Source organism: Thunnus maccoyii, chromosome 5 (assembly GCF_910596095.1).
Source record: "Thunnus maccoyii chromosome 5, fThuMac1.1, whole genome shotgun sequence".
Lineage (NCBI taxonomy): Eukaryota > Metazoa > Chordata > Actinopteri > Scombriformes > Scombridae > Thunnus > Thunnus maccoyii.
Window position 1 is genome coordinate 13,529,441 of NC_056537.1, and position 21,463 is coordinate 13,550,903.

General features: G+C 42.8%; 1 protein-coding gene across 2 annotated transcripts in view; it reads right to left on the minus strand.

The window, feature by feature from the left end:
- LOC121897671 (cGMP-inhibited 3',5'-cyclic phosphodiesterase A-like) overlaps window positions 1-15,862 on the minus strand; it is a 78,879-nt gene extending 63,017 nt beyond the window's left edge. For both annotated transcript variants that reach the window (XM_042412333.1, XM_042412332.1), the window contains exon 1: window positions 14,275-15,862. In XM_042412333.1, coding sequence (XP_042268267.1) covers window positions 14,275-15,204 — 930 coding nt within the window. In that variant the 5' untranslated portion in view covers window positions 15,205-15,862. The remainder of the gene's footprint in view (window positions 1-14,274) is intronic.
- Between the last annotated feature and the right edge of the window lie 5,601 nt (window positions 15,863-21,463).

The following is a 21,463-nucleotide window of genomic DNA, read 5'->3' on the forward strand; positions in this document are numbered from 1 at the left end:
CACTCTCTGCTCCTCCTCTCTTTACTTTCTGATCCTCTTCTCTCACTGAAGTAAAGGGGATAGACCTGCACTCTAGAGACTCATCTCACCAAGTATTACAGTAAGGTGGACTTTTCCTGCAATAATAACTGTTTTGGTAGTTGTGAAAGATTTCTCGGAGTTGACTCTGCTACACCCTTTACGCGTGATCCTCAGACTTCCTCAGAATAAATGTCAAATTTCTCAGGGCTTATGATTTAAGAAATGGCCCAAGAGGAGATAAGTGTAAGAATGTGTGGAGGCTCCAAATGTGTGAGAGTGAGGGCTTATTTACAGCCACAGGGTAGATGACTGCTCCAACCTGCAGCCAGGTCCTGTGGATATGAACGATTTGGCCGACGCAATACTACCAGGGCAGTGGTGAAGGGCACTACAGGACTTTGAAGAGTGTGTGTGTGTGTGTGTGTATCCACCATGCATCATCTCCCCTAATGTTTTCTCTCAAATGTGACCCCTGGTTCCAGTTCCTTTCCAGCAGCTGACCACCATATGTAAAAGGCCCGCACAGGTCCACTGAATCCCCATCTAATGGGCTGCACAGATGCCACTTTCCTGGAACAAATCCTCCCGTGAGTGTGTGTATGCGTGTTCGTGTGTGTGTATGTCCCTGTCTGTCTCCGTGCAAACAGACTCTACCATTCCACACATTTCCCTCAATATGTTTCACCACTGTCTGGAAACAATGAAAGGTGCTGGGTGAGAAGTGGGGAGGGGAGAGAAAAAGTGGAAGAATGGTGGAAAATGGCACGGTGGGAGAGAGGGAAACACATAGGGGGAAAGTTATGCTGCTGTTTGGACAAGCTTTGTTGAGGGTAAGTAAAAAGGGAAGTACGTAAACTAACAGCAGGTCAGTCGTGAGGGGTGGAGAGAAGAGGAGGAGGAGGAGGAGGAGGAGGAGAGTGAGGGCAGATTATTGACTTAATGGCAGAATTGAGGCTGTCAGGGGCTTCAGAGACACTGTTTGTGTAGTTTGGACCAGGCCTGGTAGAGCGTGCGGCGTGATGATGGAAATCTTACACTCACTCAAAACAAGCCCACTGACCTTTTCATCTACCGGCCCCTGAATCAGTCTTAACATTCTGCCAACGTGGAAATGAATGAGTGCTTATTACATCTGTGGCAACATCACAAGCTCCGGCCCCCTTTGCGCAGGTGTGTGTGTGCGCGCGTGCGTTCATGTACAAGCGTTTTATGAATGTTGTCTGTTTGTATTTCCTTCAACATCCAAGCGTATTCCTGCCCATCAAGCAACAATATCGACACACGTGAAACGAAGCAGGGATGAGCGTGTAATGTTGTCAGGTCTGCGCTCACCTCAGTGTCCCTCAGCAACAGAGTATACTGGGCGTGACGAGAAACGTAAAGACCTCAGTCACAGTAAATTGAGTTGCTTCTTGAAGGTGACCAATCTTCATTACCGCTGACATTTCAGAAATAATGAGCTCATCATAGACAGTGCGAGAAGCTTCTCGCTGGAGGAGCCACCATTTTGTTTTCTGGACTTCGCCTGCATTCCAAACACACAGAAAAAAGGGTCCGACATCTGCCTGAAATGATATAGCCTCTAATTCTTCCCTGGGGAAGAAATAACAAAAGAAGAGGACACGGCTGCCAAAACAGGGCTAGATTCAAAACTAAACATTATCAATGTATCAATAGCACACACAGCCGAGCTTATGATTGAGATCAATAGGCATTGATGTTTCCCTTTTCCATAGATCTGGGGTATTCTGCAGATTTTTCTTAGAAAATGGGAACTCTCTGCCAGCTGCGGCTTGGCAGAGAGCAAAGCAATGTAATTTTTTGAAATGGAGAAATGCTCTGACCCCATTATGGACAGAGAGATGTATATTCAATATAGATGAAATCCAAAAGTATATATCAGAAGTGGTCCACATATAATCGCAAAGACAGTTAACAGGAACAATTCCCTGAGATGAGGTGTTTACATAGTCAAGCCTGTGATGTTCATATGCAAACCACAAGAAATCTCAGATTGCTGGCTGAAGCGTTCGGCTCACTACCTTCTCCAGTTCTCAAAGAATCGCTACAAGCGTTGTGAACAAACATACTGTGTCCATGATTTGATTTAATCAACTAAAATTTGTGAAATGCTTGAGTTTTTTTTTCCCTCATTACCACAAATTACGTACAAGATCGACTACACCGCAACTCCTGATGTGTGTATCAGGTTTAGGGGGTGAAATCAGATTAGATGAAACATTATCATCTCCCACAGGGGACTAAGTTCAGAATCGCATGGTGGAACATGAAAAAACAGTAACCTGACAACAAACTGCATAGAAAAGCAGAGGAATAAAGCAGAAAAAAGAGGGTGGTCCTCTCAACTTCTTCTTAAAATCATAATAAAATGAAAGTGGCAAAGGAGACAATGGGCAGAGGTTTTTGGGTTGCATTTTACAATGCTCCAGTTGGAATACATGTCAGACTAGAGCTGCGCGATCCTCCCAATCTCTTAGAACAAGCACTATGATTTTTGTATTTTCAATAAAAGGTGCAAATAGCAGAGAGATAAAGAGAGCCTATTGCACTGTTACACATCTAACTAACTGACAGACCAGAAAGAAAAGCTTTATGTAACGTCTGAAAGTGCCAGAGTGATGGCAGAGAGGAGGAGGAGGAGGATATTGCCTCTGGCTGATAGGCAGGAAGGAGCCAGTAGAGAACTGAATGAGTGGTTCTCTTGGGCCCAACATCACCTCGACTTCCCAACATCCACCTTACATAACAAGAGTAATACAGCTGAAAGACATGCTATAGATGCCGCTTCAGGCTTTATTCTACCCCTCCAGGACCAATTTAGAGAAAATCCACCACATATGACCCGAATGACCCACAAACACCCTCCCCTTTTGTCGTGTTTTACCTCTTCTGCCAGTGAGCGCACAAGCTCGACCACATCAGTTCACGCCTGTGAACAACCACAAACCCGCTCAAGTTCCTGCGCAGTTGATTCTTTTTCTGTGGGTATTTTAATGTAAAAAAAAGGCTGAGTAGAAAGTGTGCATGCAGGGTAGGAGCGCATGTGTGTGGTTCTGTGTGTCTCTGTGTATGTGTGTGTGTGTGTACACGCAGGCTCATCTGTGCAACATCTGCTCAACCAGCCCAAGGCTCCTCGCCTCTTGAGAAGTGGGTCACGTTTCCCGATGACGTCAAAAGTCCTTCTGCCTCTCCAGTTTGTGGAGCTTTGCCAAAACCACCACATGCCATTCCTCATCCTTACAATGGAAAAGCTCCCTCCAAAGCCTTGATGAATCACCTGCCAAACCTCTCACAATTCTTAAATCCTGACACTGGAGTGAGTCTGACCATGACAGCGAAACACAACGCGAAGGGTTCATTATCCACGGAGGAAAAAACATGATAAAAAATGTCAACACACATACTAACACCAGCTCAAACGGGAGGCCAATAAGAAAGAGATGAAAGAGAGGTGCCGAATTACAGACAACATTGTAGCACTGTTCTATAAAAGACAGAATTTGCAATGTGGTCTCAGAGGCATCATTGTGATCCAGGATCTGAGGCTGCTAAACTGCCTTGAGCCTAGGGACCTGACTCTAAACTCTTTCCACTGTCAAAAGGAGAGGATAGATCAGAGAGCAAGAAAAAGGCAAAAAGAAGAGAAGAAAAGAGAAGAGAAGAGAGGTAAGGTGTCTGCTACAGTAGGTATGGAGATTTCATTTAAGCTGTCCAGCCCCAGAGGAGACGACGCAGGGATCAGCGAGAGTATGAATGGAACAGCAGCTAATGGAAAACATTATGGAGAGAGAGAGAGAGAGAGTGTGGAGAGAGAAACTTGAGGCAGCCCCAGGCGCCTAACCATTAAAATAAAGGCCCAGCATGCCTATTCCAACCCCAATCACATTGTTGTGAGTCCCATTTTCAATTTTCACCCTCTCTTTACAACATGGGAAGACTTTTCAGATCCACACAGAGCATGAAGGTACGTGTTATCTGTGTGGATGACGAGGGCTTTGGATGGGGATTCATTTGCAGTTTCCTGAGACAATGCCATGCGTCTTATCAATGAGGCTCACATGTTGTCATGGCACGTCTTTTCTCACTTCTTGTTTTCCAGGCAAAGACGTGACCTGAACTAGTGTCCATGGATCAGGGTTGGCTTGTGCTTCATAAAGCAATTAGCTAGTGAGCTTGGCTATCTTGGGCAGGAAGGAGCACTTGGAACCAACATCCCACTATCTCCACGACACAGGACACAGGTCTGACCACACACACACACACACACAAGCCTGCTGTTCATAGCCATCGATTACGGCCGAGTATAAACGGATGTCACCTACACAAGTACACGTCAGCCCTGACATCGTTTAGTGTCTCCAGGCAGAGCATAGCAGAAACAAATCAATGAGACATTGCCTAGCCTGTCTGCTGGAGCATGTGTGAGTGTTTGCAGGTGGTTAAAGCAGTATGTAGCATTGGATGGGGTCACCACTTTATTATAGTCCTCATGGACAAAAAGAGAGAGGCCTGAACAGGGATTTGGGAGAGCCAACTGAGGACAAGCCATTGTCCCTTTGTCTCACCAGTTCTCAGAGACTCACACTTTCAAACTGAATAATACAGTGAGTGGTTGAACTCTTGCGAGTGTGGGAATAACTCGAGGCCTTGTCCTCATCATGTACCTAACAAGTGACTGTCAACTTGAGACGACATTCCCTTTAAAAACAAAATCAAATATTTATTGCACTTAGCACATTGAAGTAAAAACAAGTTCCTCTAAACTTTTTCTAGTGTCCCACATTAATAAGTAATAATGTACAAACTTCCACACACTTTCTTCACATTGCAGATACTAGTCTTTTTTTTTTTTTTTTTTTTTTTACAAGGATTGATGCTAACACATGCTACAGACAAATAGGAAACACTAAAATCACAAAGTAAAAATGTTTCTAAAACTTTTAAAAAATCAGCTGACTACTTTTCATTTTTCACTTCCCTTGACAAATATTGCTATTTTTATAATCAATAAAAATAACTAATTTCCTTGAGTTGACCATCAGTGGTTTCTGTTTGCAGAGTGGATTCAGAAATGTGACCAAAGTGGTACCAGAACGGCTCCACGCTGTTAAACTGAGCATCATAACCAGCATTTATTTTGGTATTTGTGAGTATATGGTGTGTCCATAAAAGTCTAAGACATATAGACACTTTATACATCATGCAAATTCAGCACAGAACTACAGCTATACATTGTGCTTTTAATGTCTGACTAATTGAAAGTGACTACGAGAAAACAGCCCTCAACCCAAACCCTAAGACTCCAGCCCCTGCATGGGGCGAAATAACCCAACTGACAGACAGCTGTACAGACAGATTTTTTTTTCTCTAACATATTTAGAGAGTAAAACATAGCATTGAGCAGGGAACAGCAGAAGCCTTGTTGGCTGCAGGGACAGACAGGCTCATGGCGAGCCAGTGAGGCAGCGGGCTGGACGGACGGGGAGGGCTCACCAGGCAGAGGTTACAATAACACATTTCCTTGCACCATGCCACTGAGCTAGACAGACATGCAGCCTGCTAGCTGAAATATTTAGGTCCCAAGAATTTCATTTCAAAGTTAGAGCCTGACCAAAGCTATGTCTCTATGATAACTCATTTTATCCAGAGAAGCAAAGCTCATAAGGGGCAAAATATTAAAATATCCAAGACAATTTGCTCTTAAAAGTGTGGTGAAAGAAATAATACAACTGCTTGTACCTTGGAAATAATGTGCAACATTCCTGTGACTTTAATGTTTAAGGGAAAATGTCTTTTGCATGTGAATTTAAAAAAAAAAACAAAAAAAACATGCAGTAGCCTATCCAGTCGTAGTCATACAAAACCAAGCAGGCGATGAATAATTAACTACAATCATCCATCAGTGAAAACAACCTTCCTTGTCAAACTCCTGAAATAAATAATCAATTAATAGCTGACCATGTTTGGGTTTATTGGACAGCCCCAGTCAGAGGGGTTCAAAATGTTCCTGCTTGTTAAATGAATCATGGCAGCAGCAGCAGCAGCAGCAGCAATGGCAGCGACTGCGGCCTGCGCTGTTTCCAGCAGAGACACAATGGCCAGACTGGACCTGAGGGATTAGCTGCACTTCCTCTCTGAACCCGCACACCAATCAAAGGCCATGAGATCAATTTTTGGGACACCGCTGTCCCAAATGTGCACATGCACACTTTGAGAGGGGAAATTAACAGTTGTTTCTTCCATTTGTTTTTCACACATTCTACTGACTGCAGCTATTTACGTCTAGGACTACACCCCCCCCCCCCCCTCCCCACGCCCCCCCCCTCTCTGCTTCTACCTCCCTCTCACAAACATGCACACATACACACTTGAGCACACACTCCCCAGGGCGATGTGAGAGTGTCTATTCATTCGGCAGAGGCCAGCTGCACACCTGGTGACAGCCCAGGATGGTGGTGTTGGCTCGGGTCAGGGTGTGTGGGGAGAGGAGGGCCGGGGGGGGGGGGGGTTAGGTGAATGGGCCCACAGGCCTGTCCTTCAGGGCCTGCTCAACCTGCACATTCCAGTTCATTTAGCACCAAGGCAAGCGCAGGAATGTCCCCTCATGTAAAGGATCACTGTCTTAAAGGTGGGCTCCTCGTGTGATTGAAAAGGTCCTTCAGGAGGATAAATAGAGATGAAAGGCGAACGTGTTGCATTCAGTTCCCCAAAGTGATGTGCTGCCATACCGGATGTATACTGGCACCTATTAACCTGTCTGTCCTTTAAGGGGCTAAAACATTTCTTCAGCGTTGCACACACGAATACTTGCTTTACGCATAGAGCTGGGAATCGAACCTCAATCATTTTTGGTAGTGCCCACAAGTGCTGAAAGTTGGCATTGAATGTTTTGATCAGATCAGACACTTCCTGATTTTTTGTGTACACTGTTGTACTGAAGGAACGCAATTTTGTTCCCCTGTACACTGAGTATTGTACATGGAGAGAATGACAATAAATTCTACCTTTACCTTGAGATAGGCAATAGCCCAGCCAAGAAATTACCAGACATTTAACACACAAACTCCTCCATTCTACGAATGTTTCTCCCATTCACTAGTTGGTCTGGTCCATTAGGGCTCCCAACTGCAATCGTAAACTTCTATGCACTGGGATCACCTGGGTGAGTTTGGGATGTATTTATTTAAGTATACTGTTATCCAGTTTGCTTAGTAGCCTCGTCAAGAGGAAAATGAGAAAGCTGATGCAGGCATTAAGACAAATAGTTAGAACAGCAGGAGGAGACCACCTGTGACAGGCTACAGTAGCTCCTCTGGTGCTGCTAACTCCTGGCAGTGCTGTTAGTTAGCTGTTAGCCGACTGGCAGCCATAGGAAGTACCCCAGTGCCCAGCCTTGAAAATGAAACCCCTGCAACCATTTCACAAGCAGCACAACTGTCATTTGGAGCTGGTAGAAGTACAATACTCCTGGCTGGAATATTTTGTGTCTAAAGATGCAACTTTTTGTAGTCATTTCCTGCAGTCCCTGTTTGTGTTGCTTGTTTGCAGAGTTGTGAGATGTGGTTTCTGTAGTAATTCTGCCTGTTTTTCAATTTCAGTTGTCTGAATTTTTCAAAGTTGACTTGGGTCCTATCCAACAATTGTCTCAGAGTGTTTGAATGTTGTCAGTGTTTTTTAAACTTAAAAAAAAAAATCTACAGTAGTGAAGGGGTTTACTAGTAGTAGTATTAGTCAGAACTAGACGGCACATGATATTAATCATTGACACACATCTGCGCTTATCTTTGTATATTCATGTATTTATTACAAATTCCATAGTTCCTCCAATAAATGATTAAGCCCACAACTTGCCCCGCTAAGAAACAAATCTCTGGCGCTGCCTATGCGGCTGCTTGTCTTCTGAAAACAGCTAAGGTTTGAGAAGTTTGGCTTCTTTTCCTTATATGAAAAAAAGGTTCTGTAGAAAACATGTTTATATTTCTCAAAGTGAATTATCAACATTAGGTAATGGTGCTAAGATATCAAGTATCATATCAGAAAAAAATTCAAACAATACTCAACCCTTTTCACGCATACACCTATAAGGGCAAGTGCACCCGGTTCTTCACAAACACACAAATACACTCTCCCTGTCTTTTTGCCTCACACACTCATGCACACGCACACACACCCACGTACTGCACGAATACACACGTTTGTGCCAGGAACATTCTGTTCACCTCCATCACTGAAATAGTCGGTCTCTTATGGTAACACAGAAAACTTGAGTGACATAATTGCTTTAGTCTAGAACAGACAGCAGAAGAAAGTACAGCATGTAATCTACCGCTCAACACACACACGCAAAAATCCATAATTCTCTTAAAATTCGGCTATTCTATTGGAATACGAGGCAATGATTAGGATCCTGAGGTGTTAATATGTGTGCTGTGTGTCAGGACTGGAGGCCTGTGCCTGTCTAGCAGTTCCAGCTGCATTGGGTTGTGTCTGTGGTTTGAGGCCCTCCGTGTTTCTCCGAGCGGATTCAACCTCTCAGCCTGCAGCAGCTGGCAGCCATCAAGCTGCTGGCAACACACATATACACACACACAAACACACACACACACACACGCACGCACACACACACACTCGCTTACATGCACACACATACTCACACAGACATCCTTCCATAATTTCCATGGTAATCAGTAGGGAGCCAGATCGTGGTCGTGCCAGGGGTTGGGAAGAGAGGGAAGAAGGGTCAACTTAGTCTTGGACCTCTGGTTTAGTTGGCTTAGGTGATCAGAGACACAGGGTAAGATTCAGGATATGAGCTACTCTAAATGAAGGTAATGAAAGAATTGGACACAGATGGGAGAGCCATGTAATGTTGAGTTTAAAGGACAATTCCGGTTTACTACAACCTGGGTCTTGCAGCAGGAGGAAACAGCCAGTCAGGCTCTGTCCAAAGGTATATCTCATTATTTAACAAGCTATGGTGTGTTATATTGTGGAAGATTTTCTTAACCTTTTGGACACAGCCAGGCTAGCTGTTTCCTCCTGTTTCCAGTCTTTATGCTAAGCTGGCTCTAGCTTCATATTTACCAGTACATGAGAGTGCTATCAATCTTCTCATCTGACTCTCTGTTAGAAATAAATAACTTAATTTCCTAAAATGTCACACTTTTTTTTTTAAACAAACCCCACAAGTAAGCCAATTTTTGGAAGATGAGAAATGATCAAACTGTCCTTTGTAAAACGTCCATCACAGTTTATAGACCAACCTTTTGGTTCAATTTTGACCCAGCACACTTCCTGTAGTTTCACTGTGCAATTAGGCATTATTATCTAGATTTCAGCCATGCTCACTTAACTTTTTACCTTCACATAAAGTGGTTCAGACAATTTGGCTAAACTGTTGTTTATAACCTGTCTCATTGTCTGTCTGCTTTGTTTCTTGCTGCAGCAGACTTTGTTGTACAAATGTCAGCATGTTTCCAGATCTTAGCAATTTCTCTAGTGAGTACAGTGTTATCACAACTGATCGAAATGATGGCCAAAACTATAAAAACAGGATCCAAGTTGTAATAAACCTGTATTATCCTTTAAACAGCTGGGAGCTGGCCATTGCAGCACTTTGTCCAGAACCTGTCTGTTTGGTGAGACAAAGAAATGTGGGCAAGTAGCCCTTGTTTACATGGCCGCAGACCAAAGCCCTGTGTAATGTGGCTTCATGCTGGGTAGCCAACATGGCAGAGGTAACACATACAAATCTGAAGCACAAGCACGCTAAAAGTTGCTACTCTGCATCGGTCAAATGCAAGACTCTTCCACCATTCAGGGGGGTAGGAGTAAGCCTGCTGTTTTGCCTGGCTACTAAACAAAACCTCGAATGACCTACTTTCATTCCTACCCCAATTCCTCCACCCCTTGCCTCCTCACACACGCACAGCGCAGCTAATACACTGGGACTGAATGGGGATTGAAAGTGTGAAGTGGATTGCCCAATCACAAGACACACAACCCCATGCTGATATCAGCTTCCTTTCCAAATGCAGAGAGAGGCTTTCAATGAGACCGTTTCTAACACAGAGGCCAGTCCAGTCAAAAAGAAAAAAAAAGTGAAACAAAAAAACATAAAACATCATATCCCACGAGGCTATGTGTTTAGAATACAAACAAGCTGTTTGGGATGAGAGTGTGCAGTGGCCCAGTGGTAAATCACTGCCCTACAGGCTATCAACAACCTCCCCCATCCAAAACACAATTCAATTATGGACGGTGCAGCAAAAATAGAGTAACAGGAAACATTTACAACAGCAACAGTAATTGTGTTTGGATCCCATTCCACAGGAAGTCATTATCATAGATTTCAAGAATATCTTTATCATCCAAGTTAAGAAAGAATTTCCTCTTCTGGTTGGGATAATATTTGCGTTGGTGTCAGTGGAAGGACAGAGAGCAGAGCGCAGTAAGAAGGGGAGGTGGGGGGGGGGGAGTTACTGACAGAAAAAGGAGTGGCTTTCAATGCCTCATAAAGATGATCGTCTAAAAATCAGAGGCACCTTGCTAATGTCTCCCCCCCTCCCGCTTAATCAGCTTCTGCTCAAACATTTGATGTACTAGACTGCTTTCCCCTGCCTGCAAGGAGAGAAAGTTCTATGACAGCGCTGATGTCTGCAGCAGGGGAACCTTGGGCTCAAATTTCCTTACACGCTGTGAAAAGCGATCCACACCACAAGTCCACACCTCTTCCTCCAGTTCAATATCCCCAGCTGAAACACAGAAGACTGGCCTGTCATTTTGTATTAACCCAAGAAGAAGAACTATCCCGCAGAGGCCCCCGCTAACCGCTATCAGATCAGCTGATAATGACTTTCTTTTATTACGCCCGTGATGGGAAGGATGACCCTAGCGTTGTGAAATGCACCTACTTAGTGAGCTGATAGATGCTGGCAGCCAATTTGTAATCAAAAGGAGGGAAAATGGCTGTTTATTAAATCTACAGTTGTGCAGATTGAAGCATAGCCTCGGAGCATGGATTTGGCAGAGCGGCGGAGGGCAACATGGCAGCTTTAAGGCTTGTGAGGACGAAGAGACAGAGGGATTCCTCTTTGCTCTATTTATTTTCTGAATAAACTGTTTTTACACAGTGACTATCAATCTGAAGGGCTTTTATATAAGACTCCGAGGTCTGTGGGAGAAGCTTCCTGAGAAAAACAGTGTTAAGTGTCATCCAACTCCACACTATTCTTCAAACACTTCAGTCACATAGCACTAATGCAAACATCATCAGGTCAATAAAGTGCAGATCTACTCCTTGTCATGGCTCTCTTACTACTTTTTAAAACATCATAACTCTATTGAACACAGCAAAAGGGCAGAACTGTTAAAACCTCTTTCAGCCTCTTTAAGTCATCTAACCGAGAGGCTCTACCTGGGAAGTTATGACCACGTCGCTGCTGTGCAGTTAGCCTATATTTTGTTCTTCCAGGCAGAGTCAGTTAGCTGTCTGGCATCTCTCCTCTTCCCGTCACCATGTGGCGGCTGCATTGTAGCCCCCAAACATGCGTCTGACCCCCCTTAGGGAGGCCAGATCCCTGTGTGAGCAAGGTGATGACTAGTGCGGGTCAGCATGGGCTTGTTTACACATTACAGACCACACAGACAAGACACAGTTAAGACAGCATATGTACACCATGTGTGTCTCAATTACAGACAGGCCACAACTGGTCAACTGCTTAGCACCAGAGGGAATGGTGGATCACTCAGGTTTTGTTACAGAAAATCTAGTGTATTGTTAACTTCATTTCAAAATACTATGAAGACAGCATGAGCACTGCTGTCTATATCTCCTAACAAAAACATGTAATAGAGATCATCTCTCAGCAGAGGGCTCCAGCATGGCCGAGGTGACAGAGCAGAGGAGAGTCAGGGATGTTGTAAATGTTTGCATCTTTGCATGATATTGCCTACTTTGTTCATCAAGCAGTTTTATCCTGCTCAGCTTTTATTAGGACATCACTACAAGAATAAAATTTTAAAGCAGACCAAAACGGGTTCATAGCCATAGTTGCATCAATGAAAGCTGTTTACGACTAATGTCTTGATTTTAGGACTATTTTTATTGTTCTCTAAGTAACTCCATCTTGAATCCCTTACAGTCATGGAGTCCGAATCCAAACATAATGGTATCCGTCCTCTTTTGTTTTGCACACGGTTAACGTCTTTAAAATATTGCTTCAAGTGAAAGAAAGTTAATTCATCACAGCTCGGTAAGTCTCACAGTAAGGAGAACACCTTTGGATGAAGTGGGAAAAAATAGATTTTCATTTCCTTGAAAAACCTTTCACCAATTTAAATTATTCTTGCATTAATGCATGAGTAGAGAATATGCATTGTAATTCCAACTTTATTTTTTTAATGAAATAATAAAAGTATTTATTGTACAGTACACTAAATGCATAATTTATTTATATATTGTCTATGTTAATAAATATAAAAGTAAATTGTTCAGGTGTTCTATCAATAATTTGTCGCACTGCTAGTTAAAACACAGCAGATCGTAATATAATCAGCCTGCACATGCTTGCTTATAGCCATATAGTAAATATCAAATGTAAATTATATAGCCAGCCATTTTCCAGTTCACCACTCAATCTAAAACAAAGATAGATTCCCACTCCATTACCACAGCAGGGCAACTGCTGCATATCAAATTAATAATGACTGGCACTTGAATAAGCTTCAGCTGAGACATCAAACGTAAATCAGAATAAAGTGTACAATCTGTAAAATGTCTAAAAGTCCTTTCAGATCCGATTTGTGTATGTGTATGTGTGCATCTATATGTATTTGTGTGTGTGTGTGTATGTGACCACAAAGAAAAACAAACAAGCACACTACAACGCTAACTAGCCCTGAGAGCTGAGGGCACCTTTCAAGTGGCCGAGCTGACAGTGCACCCTCTCATCTCCCAACCTAACCGCACTCACAGGTCACAACGAGAGCTTTGACCACTCCAAAAATCTGTTTCCCATTCACATGCTCAGCATGCTCATTGATTTTCCATAAGGAGGGCTGAGGAGCTGATATGAGTCTGCACAGGTATGCATGTGTATCAGTAGCAGAGGAGGTTTGAAAGCTGCTACATTCCTGAGGTTTAAGGACAGAAAGCCCCACTAGGTGGTGAAGGGCAAGTGGCCTTAAAGTCCAGGACAGAAAGATAAAAATGCATTTGTCAGTTTTGTGGCAGTGCCTCAGAGATGATCTTAGGAAAATGTTTGACATAAATAATTAGGGATGAAATGAATCACTGACATCGTATCCTCAGCTTCCCTTTCTCATCAGCACTTGAAAGCACTGCTTCCAAAACAGTACCCCTTCAGCGACAAGATACCAAATTTGGTACTTTATTTTCAAATGGAGAGCTACACTTGAAACAATACAAGTGTACATGAATTAAATGGATCACCTCGACCCAAAGGGTGCAACATTTATATTCAAAATATGGAGAATCTGGATTGTATTGATCATTTTAGTAGAAGATGATGTATCATTTTTATTCCAAAAAATATATTTGTAATGAGGCATTACAAGACATTATGAGTAAAAAAAAAAAAAAAAAGGTTGTGAATTACTATGACCTGTTTGCCTGCCAATGGCTGCAAGTGTCTCTTCTCTTTATAATATGATGAGATATCAGTCCAAAAATTGATCAGAGCAATAATAAGAACTGATCAAAGATCAGGAGATCAAGAACATCCAAGCAAACTGTAATATCTACACAGCAATGTAAAACACAATCATAATATGTAAATACAGTATTATTATTATCATCCTTATTATGAATAATAATAATAATAATAATAATAATAATAATAATAATAATAATAATAATAATAATAATAATAATGATAATAATAATAATAATAATAATCTATAATATAATCTTTAATCATAATAATAAAATAATAATAAATGGTTGTCATTGTCATTGTTGTTGTGAGGGTGTTATACTAAAAATATGACATACTTGACTTTTTTAATTCTATAACATTCAATATTAATATCAGCCACAATAATAATAAAATATACCTGAAAATTCTAACCACAGTCAAAAGAGGCCAGCACTCCATATTTTATTGCCACTGAACTGCTCCATCCTGTCATCCCTTCGCCTCAAACACTAAACTCGACAGCGGAAGAGAAAAACAACAAATAGAGAACTTGAATGGGACAGAAACGTCTTACCTGGTCCCTCTGGATGCATGGCAGAGAGGTCCGGCGATGTGACTTACTGTTGGACTGACTGTGTGCCATGTCTGTGGCTATCGCAGAACTGGACCTCCTGCGCCTTTTAAATACAGGGATCTCTTCCCTGGCTCCAATCACGGGGGTGCAGCCCTCCGTGTGTCTCCCTTGGCTGGGAAGGAGCTTGTCAGCATACCTCGCCAGCAGGATGCCCAGCACTCCAACGAGATACGCTACGTACGGTCTCCAAGTTGCCCGTACTTTGTGCAGCGAAAAGAGTGATATAGTCCTGACTATGCTGATGAAAACGATCACAGATATGCCCTGATTCAGCCGTGCTACCATTAGTGCGCCGGTGGCCACGCAGATGAGCACGACCACGGCCGCTGTAGTGAATGAAAACAGCTGCTCATCTGTCCCGTCCAGGAGAGACCACGCCGCCGCCTCGCCCAGGTGGCACAAGGTTAGGAGGGAGAGGGCGGTCTGGATTAGTACCCCACAGCGGATTAAGTACACACCGACCCAAAAGAAGGCACATACAAGGGTGAACAATGGCGAAACCACATTCCAGCAAGTTTGCAACAGCTCCGACGCGCAGCCTGAAACGAAGTGAAGGGGAGACGGTGAATGCGAGAGTCTGTTGTCAGCACTGCTGCTGCTGCTGCTGCTGCTTGCTTCAGCTTTCCAGTCTGCACATTTGATCAACAGAGCGAGAAAAACCGAAAGCGACCCCACACACACTGCACTCCGGAGTCTCTGGGAACTCCATATTTTTGTGAACATTAGCCTCACACACGACTCGTAGTCTCGGTCACGGCACAGTGGGATGACACATGTTTTCACATAACCATTGCGATCCGGTGCGCTGAAGCTTTTTTCATGAGTGCTGCTCTGCGCACTGGTACTGTCAGATTCTGCAGGCATCGCCATCACTCATGGCAGATATGAAGTATGAGGAAGTCTATAATGCATCTATACCAGTGTGGTCATGGGACAGGACAGGAGTTAGTGACAAAACAAACATAATTTACTGTACGCATAGTGAAAAAGTACAGCGAATACGCACAGATGCGTCTCCATTTACGCATGGAGATGTGCTGCCACTGGGCGCATTCTCTTTGTTTTCCCAGGTGCGAGTGAAGGAACTGCTGCCCAAACAGCATGAAAGGAGCCTGAATGACAACGTAATTCAGATGTTATACATATCTAGGGCACTGCTTCTCTGCACACACGCGTCCTGCTTTGCCCTCCTTTGTGGCGCGCCGTCTCTTTGACTTCTGCTGTCATCCTCTTTGCTTTGTGGCTCCACGGCCCGGTCCGTGCAGCAGCAGCAGCAGTCTTTGCATAACATCAGTCCCGTTCTGAGAACATTCAGCGATAAAAGGCGCTCTCTGTGTTCATTGTTTAGCCACTTCCCGGTCTCTCTTGAAATGGTAGAGACTCCCGTTACTTTCCAGGATAAACACTGCTCAGGAATTTAAGCTGATTGAGTGAGTGTCCGTCAGGTTGGAGCTCGGCGTTTTCAGGGGCAAATCCGGAGTGTTTGTCACCAGCTCTCTAACCAGCCCTGAGTCTCAGCTTATTCACACCCCCGATTTCCGACTCAACACTGGGAGCAAGATACTGCAGCAGCAGTGAAACCCCTAAATCCTTCCTCAGCCAGCCCAGCAGGCGTTGTCCTCACAAGATCTGACTTATGTTTAGATTTTTTCTTGAAAAAGGAACTTCTTTTCTTGTAAAAAAGATATATTTATTTATTTATTTTATGTTTTTTTTTTATTTTTTTTTTTTTTATTTAAACTGCAGAAAAACCTGTTTCAGGGGCTGACCTATTTTAGTGGCCTCCTCTCTGAATGGGATAGTGTTTTGAGAAACAAACATTTCAGGCCATATTAGATCTCAGAGAGTGCATTTTGATTTGTGGTTTTGGTGTAATATTTTTGCAAGGTTACCGAGCCAAACTGAGGGCTTTAAACTGCCTTGACATAAATTCATTTTTAATTGAGGAGAAGTGTGAGGATGCTGACGTGAGGAATGGAAGCTCTGTTTTGCAGTTAAATTCCCAGAATAGTCTTGTGGTTGCCCTCCAGCTTGACTCCAAATGTCCCTACTCCACCAGGTCATTGAAATATTCATTTCACTTTAAGTGTCACTGATGATGTTTGCGTCACAGTGGACGCTTTCCATCAATGTTTCAGCACGCAAATCTTCCATGTGCATAGGTACATGTGTTCACAGTTCAGGAGGCACACGTGTGTTCCCCTCAGATGTCCATGTAATGCTCTCATGGGATCACACCCTCTCACATACTGTAAGGTGGATATATGCACCATATGCAAATGCTAAGGAAGCACATGTAATTTCACTCACGTTTGCTGATGCACATACAAAGAAGCTGACATACATAATGTTAAGTCAGACTTTCTGTTTCCTTTTCTCTCTCCCTCTCTCTCTCTCTCTCACACACACACACACTTTTATACTGTACAGTTAACCCTGAAGCTTTTCAACATCTGGTCCTCTAACAGCAGCATCTAAATGAAAACAGAGCTTTTTAACAGACAACACTCTGTCATGCCATGCTCTTGTTTCTGCAGCTCCACGCTCTTCATTAATTTATGGAAAATACTGTAGCCGTCAAAACGGAGAAGCAGCGTATTTAGCAGGACTCATGCCTGTGAAGCTGATGTTCCTCAAATCTTTGGCTTTTTCACCCTCAGTCCTCTCTATACCTGTGCTCATTCTCCCAGACCGAGACAGTTCGGCACGACTTTTTCTATCCATCGGTGCAGACAGTCCTGTGTATCACTTGTCAGTTGTGATTAGCGGGGAGCAGGAGAGGAGAAGAAGCGCTAACAGGGAGCGATAGGAGCAGGAGAAGGCCAGGTCCTGTCCATCACCTCTTAGCACATATTCACTGAGTGCCAGACAGCCCTTTCAATGCAGTGTATCACACAGGACAGCTGCCGGTTCCAAGTGTGAGCAGATTTTTGCGACAACATCTGTTTTTTCAGCTTATCAGAGCCTGTTTTTTGACATTTTTTTGGGAGGGGGGAGTTGAAACAATACTGCTTCATCTGACTGGTTTATTTCATGATGACAGAAACAGAAACATTACCTCTTCACAAACTGAAGATAAGAGCAAGACAAAAGAGAAAGGAGATGAAGTTAGCCAGAAAACAGGGATCATTGCGAAATTTCCTTTCGGTTGTCTCTACAAACATGTCCAGAGGCCTTTTTGAATTACCCGTAAGAATTTTAACGACTGGGGAATGCACATGTAACCGTCTTACCCTATTTGGCAATGCCACGGTCCATTGTAAAAGAGGAATCTTTTATGAGGAGCAATTCATCAGACATCTGGTTTGGATGTTGCATGGGGGGCAGTCGTCTGATGTGACCTCGCTCAGACCTACAATGGCCTCTGGGGCTGCGGCTGACAGATCTGATGTATACTCAGGAAGTGTGAAGATCCGAGGGCCTGTTTCCTACAGAGTTGTTTACCATTGAACCACTTCACCCTGCAGCCCCTATGCTCTGCCCGTATCCAGTATGAAAATGAACTGATGACATACCTTACACTTGATTTACACCTCAGGCAAATCTGGATGCAAATAGCTTTCAATGATATTGACTATAATCACGAACAGCTGTCTGTTTGATCACACTCTGGCAGGAATTGAAAGTGAGACACAAACAGGCAGATAGAGTCATCAAATGGTAGATTATCCATACATGATAAACATTATTCTTATACTTTACACATGAAATACAGTACCTCTTAGAGTTTAAAGACTGAGGAACGGAAGAAAAAAGAAGAAAGAGCAGCTGAATGAAGTGATGGAAACAAGTTTACATTGTGTTTGGCACTTGTGTGCAGAGAGTGAGATCCATCCTGCGTGTTTACCAGCCCTCATTGGCAACGGTCGGCTCAAGGCCAAGTTTCCACTGAGGTGCTGTGGACACCCTTCTACACACACACACACACACACACACACACAAATGCCACCACCATCATACACACAGATATGCATGTGCACACTCTTCTTGGCACAGTCATTTATCTGCCCATTTGCATGTTCACACAGTTGCACAAGCGCCTGCAGAACAGAGGCCTTACATGCTGATCACCCGAGGAATCAACAAGCTTCCTTTCTCTTTAGAAACATGCATCTCACCTGACGTCGTTAACCAAACTGCAATTAGTCCACACTATCTTGTATTACACGATCAGAGCAAAAACAGAGCAGGAACCTACAGCGAGAGCCGACTGCATTATGTATGAGTCTGGGTCAATGATTTCAACATCTGCAAAACTGCTCCCATCAATATTCCGATTTGAGTCATGAAGAATCAAATGATTCACAGGCACAAGAGAGCTATAGGATTTAGATGTCTTGATACAAGTTTATAAATCTTACATATACTGACATCAAATGTTTGGGCCAAATATGAAGAGACAAAGCAATACTATTGATACTATAATTCTCCTTCAGTTTAATAAAAAAATATACAAAAATATGCAAAGCACTGGTTGCAAGTCACTGCAGTCAACTATAGACAAGGACATGCTCTGTCTGCCACCTTCCCTCTGTGTTTGTTGATAAATAACACTGCTGACTCTCTAGACATGACTTTAACAGAGTGGTAATAATATATCACAACAAAACAGGTATCTATTTATGGTACGTGCAAATGCAAACTAACGCAAACACAAACAGGTTCAGCAGATGAATTTTTGAAAGCTGATGCCAATAAAGTTTGTACTGCGACTGCCAATAGCTGTTTTGGTTTTGATATCTAATATCTTAGTTGTTGCTCATATAAATGGCAGAAAAAGTGATACAACCTGCATATTTCCTCTGAAGTTACATTTCAACCCGTGGGCACAATTTAAGTTTCTATCAAAACTCATGCAAATTAAATTCTTTTGGCAGGTCCAGAACGCAGCATAACTCACCCACACTCACACTCTGTTTAACAGAAAATATATTTTGCTGACTTACAATGAAAAATTAATTTGTAGAAAAATTCAGGAGATATTGCTGGTACTTCGTTAATAAAAGGTCAAACTGGCTGCATATCTGTCTAACACAGGAATATACATTTCCTTTTAGACGGAGTCACTCCTCCATCTATCATATAATCACAATCTGCCTCGAGACTCTGGCATACTCAGGTGAAAGGGTTGTATGTGTCTCCACCATGCACATTCAGACACAACATGTGCACACTAGCAGAGCTCATTTTTTGGAGAAGGATGGGGAAGAATATTGGAATTGAATTAGAAGACGGGTACTTAATTCACTGGTGTGGGTGGGAGCGCTGCGGGCAGAGAAAGAGAGAAAGTTGAAACACTGCCTCAGATGAATAATGCAATTCCAAGGTTTGAGTGGGAAAGGAGCCACACATTTTATTGCATATATATTCAGGAGAGTTAGGAAAGTTGCATGTATGAGTTTTGAATATTTCAGATCAAAGTTTTCAAAGCTGTTCTGCCACCGCAGCGCGCTCAGACCATGTGGCAGTTTGCTGGCGTGGGACGTGGTGCTTGTCTTAGACACTAGATATCTGCTTGAGCCTGGGATTTATGCTAACCCAGGGAAACTGCAGGAACTTGCGTTATATATCTCTGTCTCTCTTGTTCTGCGGAGTACAGATTTACTTCCTAAGCCTTCTCAAATAATGCAAAATAAAACTGTAGATCATGGCTTGACACACCAGGCAGCCCAGTGTAATTGGTCTGTGTTTGTTCAAGACATGCCAGGAAAAACACCGGCCGTCCACCTTGTATGAGAGTTGTCCAGCACACAAAAGTCAGCTTTCATATGGGCATCTGGGGCAGGCGAGAAAGGCCAAGGGAGCTGACTGTTCACTTTTACTTTTCGACGTCAGTTTACATGTTTTCCTAAACATGAGGAATGCTGTTGGGAGCTCAGGCCCAGAAACAGATCCTTGGGCTCTATTCACTTGTCAGGGAAACAGGGGGTCATGGATAAAGTGCTTCACGGCAACTTTCCAGTCAGGAAAAAGGATGAAGGTAATGGACAGCCTTTTCCAAAAGCATAATCACAAACAACAATCAAACAGATTCTTATTGACTAGAGCATACTTCAGCCTTGTTCTGTATGTTCAAATAAGTAAATACCTGGAACAACCTTCAAAAGAAATTATCATCGTCAGGAGAAACTGGAACTTGTTGATTTTATTCAACTGAAGGATCACAAGGATCTTTGTGGGATGACAAAATCCCATGATACTTGGGCTGATGAAACTCTCTCCGAGCCAACTGGATGAACTCAAAAATGCATGAGTCTCAACCTAAAAAACAAGCCTGTTTTTCAGACTTTGAGCAGCTGACATTTTGGAGACCCAAGTTTTCACTTTGCACCATCAAAATGTGACTGATGAACACACAAGTGGAATTTTAAAAATCAAATTTTTCCAATTCAGTGATCTCTCTTGATGCTTCACAGTGGGTCTTTGTTCCTAGTGTTCTCAATTTATCTGGGGACATATGATAGCAATGGTAGGGATGCACAAATATGATAATGACCTTATTAAGCAGATCCGATCCACATTTTTTTGTCAATGTCATTATAAAATTCAGTGTTCCAGCTCTTTCAGTTACATTCATTCAGTCACGGCAGGCCACTGACCAAGTTAAAGCTGCTGCTGATATTAACTCATCACTTTCTGCATGTAAGTCACAAAAAAAATGCATTTAAGTGTGAAGGAAGTAGTAGGCCTTCACTGTGAAACCAAAGGTGTTGACAATGCCAATCAGGGTTAGCTAACATTCCCAAAAAATCACTCAATATAGTTCAATGTACTTATTTTTTAGTACATGTTTAACAGCCTTCATAAAGGAGAATGGAGCAGAAAAGACCACTGATGTTTTATACGTTAAAGTTTGAGCAGCTGGAGTAAAAAAAAAAAAAACACAATAGAGGAGCTGCACTGTTTAGCAGGTCGGTTTTGGTTAGTGAAGAAAAACTTAAGAGGTTGATGTAATGTCATAAACTTTCTATTAGAGATGCACCGATACTGATACTGATATCGGTACCCCAAGTATATACCCAAAGTCCAGGTATCAGTATCGGTATCAGGACTGAAAAAGTCAGATCGGTGCATCCCTATAACCAATATTTTTATATTATGACATGACTACTTGTATGTGAAAGGTATC